This window comes from Leucopleurus acutus, assembly GCF_964270905.1.
Source record: "Leucopleurus acutus genome assembly, chromosome: 10".
Taxonomy (NCBI): domain Eukaryota; kingdom Metazoa; phylum Chordata; class Mammalia; order Artiodactyla; family Delphinidae; genus Leucopleurus; species Leucopleurus acutus.
The window spans coordinates 47,163,580-47,175,424 of record NC_139153.1 but is presented as its reverse complement, the minus strand read 5'-3'; the positions used below and the strand labels follow the sequence as shown (position 1 = coordinate 47,175,424).

The 11,845-nt window shown below is 41.9% G+C and overlaps 1 protein-coding gene across 4 annotated transcripts in view; it reads right to left on the bottom strand.

Annotated features, from left to right (window-relative positions):
- Positions 1 to 2,397: 2,397 nt before the first annotated feature.
- ABHD5 (abhydrolase domain containing 5, lysophosphatidic acid acyltransferase) overlaps positions 2,398 to 11,845 on the bottom strand; it is a 46,374-nt gene continuing 36,926 nt past the window's right edge. For 2 of the 4 annotated variants that reach the window (XM_082849154.1, XM_082849153.1), the window contains 3 exons: positions 9,063 to 9,174; positions 4,635 to 4,821; positions 2,400 to 4,043 (listed from right to left, as the gene is read on the bottom strand). In XM_082849154.1, the coding sequence (XP_082705280.1) occupies positions 3,954 to 4,043; positions 4,635 to 4,821; positions 9,063 to 9,174 (389 nt within the window). In that variant the 3' untranslated portion in view covers positions 2,400 to 3,953. Of the gene's footprint in view, positions 4,044 to 4,634; positions 4,822 to 9,062; positions 9,175 to 11,845 lie in introns of all 4 variants that reach the window. The other 2 variants (XM_082849151.1, XM_082849152.1) reach the window with 2 other exon arrangements.

Genomic DNA, 11,845 nt, shown 5'->3' with positions numbered 1-11,845 from the left:
CAGTTAAGTTTTAGTTTTAAGAGTTGATTTTTTAATTATAGAAAACACTGACAGGGTCCCAAAGTAAAAAGTATAAACGAAGATACAGATCTAGGTGCCATCTCTGGCCAGCTCCCTACCACCACCCCTAAGGGAACTGATTTATTAGTTATTGATGTAATTAATCCTTCCATTTTTCTTTTTTTTTTTTTAACATAAGTAAATGCATGCTTGTTTTTTCATTTGTCCCCTCCTTTCTTACACAATCAGGTAGCACAACAAACCTGTTCTTCACTTTCACTTCCTATACTCTGAAGAGGACTCCAGGACAGCATTTTTTTTGGGGGGTGCGGGGGGGAAGGGGCAGGAGTTCAAGATTGTTTTTATTTTCAGAGCCTGCAACAGTTGGTTAGCAATGCCAGCTAAGCTGGTACAATCCGAAGGCCATCCCACCTCCCTTTTCAGGCATTCAACTAGCAGAATCCTCACAAATAAGATTAGAGACCAACTGAGATGTGTCCCCATGTGTGTGTGGTTCTGCAGCCTTCACCTTCTTCCCTCCTGGAGATGCTCCCTCATTTTTTTTTTTAACAGCTGTGCAGTATTCCACTGTATGTATGTGCCAGGTTTCTTCCATCAATCCCCTCTAGATGGAGATTTGGGTGGCTTCCACTCTTTGGCTGCTATACATAGCACTGTAATGAAGATCTTTGTGCATACACCATCACATATTTTTACCAGTACACCTCAGACAGATTTTTAGAAGGGAGCCTGCTGGTTGAGGGATAAACTCATATTTAATTTTGATAGTTATTAACAAATTCCATCCACAGGAATCTGTACTTTCTGGAGTGCTTGTTTCCCCACTGTCTCACTAACAGAGTGCACTGTGTAACTTGGACTTTTCACAATCCAACAGGCAAGAAATGGTAACTCAGTAGTTTTAATTTGCATTTCTCTTTATTATGTGTATCCTCATATGTTTAAGAGCTATTTATTTGCAATTTATTTTCTATGAACTGTCCATATCTTATTTATTTATTTGGCTGTACTGGGTCTTAGTTGCAACAGGCGGGCTCCCTTGTTGCGGCTTGCTGGCTACTTAATTGTGGCATGCGAACTCTCAGCTGTGGCATGCATATGGTCTAGTTCCCTGACCAGGGATCGAACCCGGGCCCCCTGCATTGGGAGCGCGGAGTCTTACCCACTGCGTCAGCGGGGAAGTCCCTGTTTGTATCTTTTTGCCCATTCTTTCTGGTTCTTTTCAAAGTTTAGAAATTCTTCACATATTAGGGCTATATTATATTAGCCCTTTGTGATAAATGTTGCAAATATTTTTGCCAGTTTACTATTTACTTTTTAACTTTGCTTTTTTTGGCCATCCAAATCTCTTTCTTTCAGTTAGATATAAACTCCTCCTTTTATTGCTTCTGGATATTCAGTCATAGGAATGTTTTCCCCACTCTCAGATCATAAAGGAATTCACCTATGTTTTCTTCCAGTTATTTAGAAGGTTTCATTTTTACAGTTGGGTCTCTAATCCATTTGGATTTTATCCTTCTGTACAGTGTGAGAAATGGATTCAATTTTACTGTCTTCCAGGTGTTTAACCACATTTGTCTCCACACCATTTTTTAAGTCTTTTTCTCCACCAGTAAGATGATTCCTTTATCATATACTAAATTCCTGGACTTTTTCTCATTTTTTATAGTATGTTACAGTATCTAGTAGTGTTATCCCTCCTTCCTTTATTTTCTGTAAAATAAAGTACATTGTACATAATGTACTGTTGTGGCCTCTCCCGTTGCGGAGCACAGGCTCCGGACGCACAGGCTCAGCAGCCACGGCTCACAGGCCTAGCCACTCCGCGCCATGTGGGATCTTCCCGGACCGGGGCATGAACCCATGTCCTCTGCATCGGCAGGCGGACTCTCAACAACTGTGCCACCAGGGAAGCCCAGATTTTTTTTTTTAAAGAAAACATTTAGGACCCACTCTATTTTCAGGAATTCAAGGATTGGGACTTTCTATGTTAGCTCAATCTTCACAAAATTACACATACAATAGCCCAAGGTAAAATTCACTTTTTAAAAAGAATTATGGCAATATTTTTCAAAGAAACCAAAATTAGTTGTTAGGAAAATAAGTTCCACTTGACACCTGGGTACATCTTTTCCCTGAATCACTTGGCACATCTATGGCTAGAAGCCCCATCTACTAAGTGAAACTAGTAACTTCCCTCTAAGTTCTGAGACCACGTTTCCTGTGCAGAAACCCTCCTGTACGACTAAAAACTGTCATTCACCCAGCAAAGGAAAATTAAGAGAGACTGGAGAGTGTGTCAAATAAAAACACCAAAAATGACCCAAATTATCTGCACCACTTATAGGTTTGAATCTGGCCATCCAAGATACAAACTAAAAAAGTAAAGACTACTTTTATTCTCAAGGTAGAGAAATCTGACTTGGCTCTCCTGTTACCATCTGGACTAACCTAGTCCATCCCACAACTGAGACAAATTGCTCACTGGGAAGCTACTTGTCATGCTTCAGTGAAATGTGCCTATTTTTGGGGCAGGGGAGATATTGTTGAAAACAGAACATTCGTCTTCCTCACAGTTAATCAACAGTGATACAACCTTACATTTCCTAACAACTAAAGATTTCCTAATCATTTTTTAAACGCAACAATCAAAACTATGAAGTCATTATTTGCTCTAGTTCACTGTTTTTATTTACATAACCACCTTTCTCCTAGACAAGCAACATTAAGCAAAACATAAGGCAAAGATGACTTGCTGGTGACCATCCTATTCAACTTTCTTTTGTGGAGGGTCTTCTCAGTAGTAGCCAGTTACCACATGGAGCTTTTTCTCAGTTTCAGAGAAATTTTCCTTGTATTAAAAACAGCAAGAAAGTGCTACACTTGATGGTAGTTACTGTCAAATAGTTCAATCAACCTTACAGAATTTTTGTAATAAAGTATGTAAGTTATTTAATCAACACAAAACTCTTAAAAAAACAAAACAAAACAAAAAACCCCCCAAGTACTAGCTAACTTCTGGTGCCACGAGATATAACAGCACCACCGATTTTTATATTTTAGTGGTAAAAATGTAATCCAGTTTTAGCACCCGTCTGCAAGAATTAGATGAAAATATATGATTTGGCTTACTGGAAGGTAACAGTCTTAATGACCCCTCAGTGAGGAAATCTGTTCCTCCTGCTGCATGCAGGCTCAAAGGAAAGAATAACAGTATTAATGGGGGAAAATAGGATAGACTTTTAGTTAAGGCTTTTCCGTACTTGAAATACTTAAGGATGGATCACATTTAAAATGGTGAACATGGCTTTGCAGCCTTAAATAGAGAACAAAGGAAAATCAGAAAAATCAATGCTAGAAATCAACTCCCATCTTTTTAACCAAAACCCTGTCTCAACACTCCATTTCAAAAATGAAGTGAAGCATTCTAAGAAAGTGACAAATTTTTACATCAAAACACACCGAATTTTGTTTAACTCTATCAGTTATTAGACATGGTATATATAAGCAAGGAAAATAAGGTGCACCTTTACATTATATAAAATAATGAACCCAGAAATCACTTTTTAAAATTGGCAGTACAGACTGCAATATAAAAAATACTTGATATAGCAAAGTTAGATGGAAATAAAAATTTCAGTTGAAAAATTACAATATTTCAGTACAGCAGAGCGACAAATAACCTTTTATTAAAGCTACCAGATTTGGAGACTCTTGTACATGTTGATTTTGGAGAAAGGAAAGTCATTCTTCTAGAAGGCACTACCTGGTTTAAATGTGCTAGCAGCTTCATAAAGAAAACATGGGGAAAGTACAGTCAAGAAGACTGCCTGGTTCTCATGTGAGATTCCTTACTCTCTGCATCGCAGACTGCAAATTATTGCTGAGGAACTGTATTACCCATGTGCATTTCCACGTCATCTGCAGTGTGCTCAGTCCACAGTGTCACAGATCTCCTTCACTTTCTGGTTAAAGTCTTCTGGTTGATCTGCATACACATAATGCCCTGCTCCGAGAATGGCCTAGGAAAGGAAAAGCAGTCAGATGGTCAGTGAGTAAAAGCATTTAATAAAACACAATGACACACACAAAGACACTTAGCAATGAAAGTGAGAACAGCTATATATAAAACATAAAAGAAAAAGCAATACTGATCTGTAGTAACTATTATATACTTCATTAAATAAAGGATCTGAGAATAAAGAGAAAATCCAGTGAACCTTACTAAAATTTTCATATGCAAAAATAACATTCTAAATTGACCTCTAACAATAGGGCCAACAGAAACACTGAACAAAGTAAGCATGTTGCTGCCTTGGGAGGTGGTCGCAGTGCTATTGGACCTGTCTGTCCCTCTTTCGGTCTCTCCCACTGCGGAGATGCTGTGGCTCTAGGACAGACAAGGGCCTAAGAATGGGGATTCGCTGTCTGGACATGAAGAGTTGTATGGGTCAAACCCTGCCCCCGTCACAAGTGACAGCAGGTCTCTGACCAAAGCTGCAGGTATAGCTTAGATGTGAAAGCACAGGGATGACCTGAAATCTCACTGAAAGCAAAGATAATAGAACAGACTTCGCCTACAACTATAAGCCAAAAATAAACCACACACTTACTATAGTCTTCACATATGAATGTGGTCGTAATGACTGGATGCTGGTGCCAGAATTGCCATCTATGCAGGATCGGGCGCCATAGATGACCGAAACTGGAATGTCAGGGTGCATTTTGCCAATTCGCTGCAGCATTGGTCTTTTTGCCCATCCGTAAGGGACAGTCATATTTCTGAACGCAGTCTCACCACTGCGTTCAGAGGGAGAAAGGGAGAAAATCATATGTATGATTCTGGGGGATAAGTATGTATCACACTCCCACCTCTACCAAAACAGACTCATATTTAGCTTCTCCTCCTTTTAAGAAAAACCGCAGCTTACATAGAAAATACTTTACTAGGAAATGTAAGGAAGAAACCCCACAGAAGTTATATGCTTTTGTTAGATAAACAAGGATGCTTTAAACTCTAAAAAAACTCCTAAAAAAAATGATCATCTTCTGAATCAAAACATGCAACCCTAAGTCCCTATCATAAAATCATCAAATTTCCTGTGGGGATAGCTGAAATACGTTTTTTCACTCTAACTTATTTACAAGGGAGCTTTTCCACATGTTCATCGCACCAGCATTTTACCTACAATGGCAAAACCAATACCAAGATAAGAACACATTCAGCTTAAGTATTCTTTGTGTATTGTTTATATTTAAAATTTTCTGCCTGTTATGATGTTTGCCGTCTTTAAAAACCTTTCCGGCTGGGGAGAGACAGCCTCCTGGAGCTAGCCAATTCGTAGAGACAGCAAAGGACTCAACTGGGACTGCCTTTATATGCAAACTAACCAATCCAGAGCTGCACCTCTTCTGTCTGGCTTGCACATCCCCGGAGGCAATGTTCCTCTGCCTTAATCAGCCCAGGGCCAGGTGCCAGACAACTAGAAACCACCCCTATATCTTAGTGCCCACTGAAATTATTCAACTAGCAAATCCTACACTGCCTACCCTGCGCTGCCTTGCCTCTCCTGCAGAACCCAGTAAAGGCTCCTGCCTGGACTTTCCCTCACTCCTGTCTTCTGCCACCTGACCAAAATCTGGTGCATCCCCCCGACCCTTCAAAGCATTCAGTGACCCCCTCTCTAGGACCTGTGAGTATACTAAACTTTGTTTTCTTGAGCCTGTCCTTGAGCCTGTCCTTTGTTTTCTTGAGCCTTCTCTCATGGCCACAGCTGACTGACCATCACATAAAATACAGAACATTTGGCAAACTCCTAGGACAGATCCATTCTGCCGTCATTTCTCTTCTTTCCTCATACTAGGTGTGCTTCTGAACGGCCGTTTATGAATTCAAGTTCCACCACAAAAAGGCAACAAACTAGGATTACACAGGCACACGTAATCATGGAATGTGGGTAGGTGAAGAACAAACCACTAAGACCATGCAGGAAAACAGATGATGTCCCTGGAACAGGCCACTAAAAATGTTGAAACAAGTCAATGAAGTGTGTAGACCTAAACCATCAGACCCAACTGCCTGGTGAGTCACAAAACATCAAACCCTTGGGGGACCCCCAAACCTCTCCAGCCTCCCTCACCTTTGGCAGAGAACCTCTAACCTACTTTATTAAAAAGACTGAGGCTACAGCTATACCTCAAGTGCTCTCAAGGCCTCAATTTTTTTAATAAAGTAGGTGTACATATTCTCTGACAGAAGTGAGAGAGGAACAACAACAAAAAAAGTGAAGGAGGCTGTCTCTGCATCTCACCTCTCAGCCTTTCACCCAAGTTTCAGTCTTAGAAAGGATGAGGTACCACTTTTATATTTTAAAGTATGGTCTATGGCTAGAATCATCTGAAGCATTTGTTAAAGATGCAGCCCAGAACTGCTGAATTAGAGTCTTAGAGACAGAGTTCAGGTACCACTTTCTTTTTTTTTTTTAATATTCAATGGTCTTCACTACAATTATTATTTTTTTTACATCTTTATTGGAGTATAATTGCTTTACAATGTTGTCTTAATTTCTGCTGTACAACAAAGTGAATCAGCTATATGCATACATATATCCCCATATCCCCTCCTTCCTGTGTCTCCCTCCCACCCTCCCTATCCCACCCCTCTAGGTGGTCACAAAGCACCGAGCTGATCTCCCTGTGCTATGCAGCTGCTTCCCACTAGCTATCTATTTTACATTGGGTAGTGTATATAAGTCAACGCTACTCTCACTTCATCCCAGCTTACCCCTCCCCCTCCCTGTGTCCTCAAGTCCATTCTCTATGTCTGTGTCTTTATTCCTGTCCTGCCCCTAGGTTCATCAGAACCATTTTTTTTAGATTCCATATATATGTGTTAGCATACAGTATTTGTTTTTCTCTTTCTGACTTACTTCACTCTGTATGACAGACTCTAGGTCCATCCACCTCACTACAAATAACTCAATTTCATTTCTTTTTATGGCTGACGTAATATTCCACTGTATATATGTGCCACATCTTCTTTATCCATTCATCTGTCGATGGACACTTAGGTTGCTTCCATGTTCCGGCTATTATAAATAGTGCTGCAGTGAACATTGTGGTACATGTCTCTTTTTGAATTATGGTTTTCTCAGGGTATATGTCCAGTAGTGAGATTGCTGGGTCATATGGTAGTTCTATTTTTGGTTTTTTAAGGAACCTCCATACTGTTCTCCAAAGTGGCTGTATCAATTTACATTTCCACCAACAGTGCAAGAGGGTTCCCTTTTCTCCACACCCTCTCCAGTATTTATTGTTTGTAGATTTTTTGATGATGGCCATTCTGACTGTTGTGAGGTGATACCCTCAGTGTAGTTTTGATTTGCATTTCTCTAATGATTAGTGATGTTGAGCATCCTTTCATGTGTTTGTGGGCAACCTGTATATCTTCTTTGGAGAAATGTCTATTTAGGTCTTCTGCCCAGTTTTGGATTGGGTTGTTTTTTCTGATATTGAGCTGCATGAGCTTCTTGTATATTTTGGAGATTACTCCTGTGTCCATTGATTCGTTTGCAAATATTTTCTCCCATTCTGAGGGTTGCCTTTTCATCTTGTTTATGGTTTCCTTTGCTGAGGCACCACATTTTTGACAAACTCCTCTAATAATTCTGGTACAGAACCCAGCACAAGAACTGGAGCTCTCATCATCATACTCCATTCTTGATCCTCTCCCTAATGACTGTAGGCTCTGTCTTCCAGGATCCTCCCAGCTCGTCAAGACTTTCAGGCTCTGTTTTCTCTACCGGTGCCTTGTACACAACATCCACAAGTAATTTTAAAAAAAAAGAAAAAGAAATACCTTTGCTTGGCCCTCTTGCTCCCTCTACTATGCTCTCTCTCATAATCACTGTCAAAATTCACGCAGACTCCCCTTCCCCTCGACCCTCACTTACTCCTCACCGCTGCAGCAGTGTTTCTCATGCTGACACACAGACTTGAAGAAGTGCTGAGTAAAAGAAGGGTGCAATCAGCAAATGAACTTGAAAATGCTGCCTAGTATCTCCCACGCACCTGGGAGATTCAAAACCCTTCGGCTTGGGCTTTCCTGGTGGCACAGTGGTTAAGAATCGGCCTGCCAATGCAGGGGACACGGGTTCTAGCCCTGGTCTGGGAAGATCCCACATGCCGCGGAGCAACTAAGCCCGTGTGCCACAACTACTGAGCCTGCGCTCTAGAGCCCACAAGCTACAGCTACTGAAGCCCACGAGCCTAGAGTCCGTGCTCCACAACAAGACAGGCTGCCGCAATGAGAGGCCCACGCACCACAACGAGGAGTAGCCCCCGCTCGCAACTAGAGAAAGCCCGCATGCAGCAATGAAGACCCAACACAACTGAAAATAAAAAACAAACCAACAACAACAAAAAACCTTTGGCTTAAAAAACGGTTCTAAGAAGATCCATGGTACAGAAAACCATTCTTGTTTAACCCAGAACTCCTTTTTTGTAGAACATTCATACTCATTTGGGAATGCTGCTTTATTTGAAATTCTTCTTTCTCTCTCAACTCTGACCACCTTAACAAGATGCCCAAGACCAAGACTTCCCTCAACTATCCACAGGCACCTTAGGGGAAGAGAGTATGTCTGGCTTTTGTTTTTGTTTTTGTTTTTGTTTTGCGGTACGCAGGCCTCTCACTGTTGTGGCCTCTCCCGTTGCGGAGCACAGGCTCCGGACACGCAGGCTCCGTGGCATGTGGGATCTTCCCCGACCGGGGCACGAACCCGTGTTCCCTGCATCGGCAGGCAGATTCTCAACCACTGTGCCCTGTCTGGCTTTTTAATCTCTCATCAGAATCCAGTACAATGTTTTACATGGTAGGTACTCCATGAATAGATGAGTAAATTAAGAAGTGTTAGTCATTTAACTACTTGTCCTTTTAAATTTAGTCATTTACATACTGATAAAAATCTCCTGGACTATTCATATATTTTCAAAAACTAAAAGTCTAAAACACAAACACAGTAAATTTAGATAAACCTTACCTCGGAGTCTGGACATTACAGTGGTAAATGTATTCTGTCACAGTATCATCTGCAAACATTGAAGAATACTTCCGTTTGAAATCAGGCCTTAAACGCTGTACCAGACTTAAACCTATTTAATAGAAAACAAACATTTTAAATTATATGTATGTTTTAAATTATAATTTAATTTATATACAAATATAGAAGAGTTTAGTGTTTGCTTCTATAATGAGCACTACATGCTACATTACACATGTATTCAAATATGTATTTTAAGTGGAAAAAAGCACAGATCCTAGAAACTGCTCTCCTCAAGTTCCCTAAGGAAAGATTAAAATAAGAATAAAAGTCTGTCATATGTTGACTTACTAATATGCTTTAGGAGCTCAAAAACAGTTGCCTAAGACTTGTTTTTGTAGGAAAATAGATTGTATTAAACAAGGGAGGTGAATAGGACAGCTCATACATAAAATTAACTTAATAATTTGTATTTCTTCCACAATTACAACACATTAGCATCTATATGAAGTGAATTGGTATATAAATATTTCTTGGGAAAATTAATTCAGAGTTTCTGCTTGGGACACTAGCAGAAGTCCCCGCTAAGTCCATCCACAGTGGATCTCACGGTCCCACCCCTGAGGTGAGAGGCAGGGGCAAGGCCCCCAAAGCAAAGAGGATGAAGAGCAGGAACTTTTGTCTGGTTACTGTTTTCCCTCGGGGACCCAGGGACTGGCCAGTTTCCCTCTCTGCAATCACTGCCCAATACTCTAGCAAGATCTTATTACTTCTTCACTGGCCCTGCCTTCCCATCTCTGAAGGAATTACACAGCTCCACCAAGAATTCTCATGATGCAGTGGACATTCTGCATCACCCTCACCACCATGTGCAGACAACAATGGGAGGCAGAGGACATGGCTTTAAAGGGCCCCTCCTAGGCTTCCTCCCTCCCCCATCATTATGTCCTAACTTCTTTTTATGCTTTACTTTTCCCATAATTGCTACCTGTGTAACTGTGATCAAGCAAAATCCACTTACATGTCAGGACTATAAAGCTCTTAAGCAGCTCATCAAAGGAGGACCAGGCACCTAAGAAGGCGTGGCTCTATTGGGGGGGGCGGTGAAAAGAGGCTACCTACACGAGTACTGAGGGCATGTAGTGTGGTCACCAATTCAGCCCCTGTGCCCTCTTCTCATTGCTGTAGTCCCGCTGCTCTCCCAAAGGGATGGCACTCAGGCAAGGGCGGGGGCAGGCCTGGACAGGGGGCAGCAGAATCTACAGTCACCTATGCAGCAGGTATTGCCTCACCCTCACCCACCTGCCACACCGCTATTCTTTTCTTGCTAAGAGAACCTGACTTTTGTGTATCATTTAGGCAGCAACGTTCCCAGGAAAGCAGGCCCCTCGCTCCAGCCCCTGGGAACAAATGATGATTGATCAGTCATAGAAATTTCTTCTTCTTTGCTAATGGAAGAACTAGGGGTGGGCAGAGACATAAGGAGAAGTCTGCTGGGGCTCCCAGGGAAGACGTCCTTCCCTGACAAAGAGCATCATGCTTTCCTTTCTTCTTGTTCAGAGAGCCTGTGAGATCATGCTTCCTGTCCTAGCAACCACTGAGGTAAAAGGTCAAGAGAATCACATACACAGACCCAAACCCTAACATCAAGGAGCTAGCTTTGGGAACAAATGCTAAAACCACCTGCTTCCAGACTGCTTGTTAAGGAAATAATAAAAGGCCTTCTGGTTTAAACCGCTGAGGTCTTCAGTCCCTTTCAGCCAAAAGCCCTCTTAACTGACACAAGCTGTAAGAGGGAAAGGCAGAGGTCCAGACCATCACCATCTGTGACAACGAGGGAAGGAAATTCCCTTGGCTGTGAGGCTGAGACAGAAGAGCTGAGGGTCAAATAACTTAAATCAGAGACTAAACTCAAAATATGACCAGAAACACAAATCAGGAGTCCCCCAAATCTTTGTGAGAAAGGATGACTTTTATCTTCTTAACACTCTGACATTACAGGGCAAGAAAGGAATCTGAGTAATGATACCTGTTATCCCACGTTTATCGGTCAGGTCAGGCTTTGTGACCTGTCAGCTGGACATCACTAACTGGCCAAAGGCTCAACAGGTCACTGGGGCTAGCAGATAAACTTCCATGCCTGGGGCTAGCAAGTAAACTTCCCCAAGACACTACTTGCTTGGCTTTTTTCAGAATGTTCAAGGTCACCTAACCTCATCCTTAGCATTTCCCACCTCTTCTGCTTGCTAATTATCTGTGATGTTTACAATATAAAGACCCCTTTTAAAAAAAATAAATTTATTTATTTTATTTTTGGCTGCGTTGGGTCTTCATTGCTGCGCACGGGCTTTTCTCTAGTTGCGGTGAGCGGGGGCTACTCTTCGTTGTGGTGTGCGGGCTTCTCACTGTGGCGGCTTCTCTTGTTGCGGAGCACGGGCTCTAGGCGCACAGGCTTCAGTAGTTGTGGCACGCAGGTTCAGCAGTTGTGGCTCATGGGCTCTGGAGCGCAGCCTCCGTAGTTGTGGAGCACAGGCTCAGTTGCTGTGGCATGTGGGATCTTTCTGGACCAGGGCTCGAACCTGTGTGCCCTGCATTGGCAGGCATATTCTTAACCACTGCGCCACCAGGGAAGCCCTGAAGACTCCTTTTTAAGGAGAGGAGCCTGGTTTCATTCACCTTTACGCATGGACTGGTACTTTTTAGAGGAGGAGGAGAAAAAGTAAGGTTCAGTTTTTTTGTTTGTTTTTAAGATTTTAACTAACAATGGTGATCAGCAAATACTC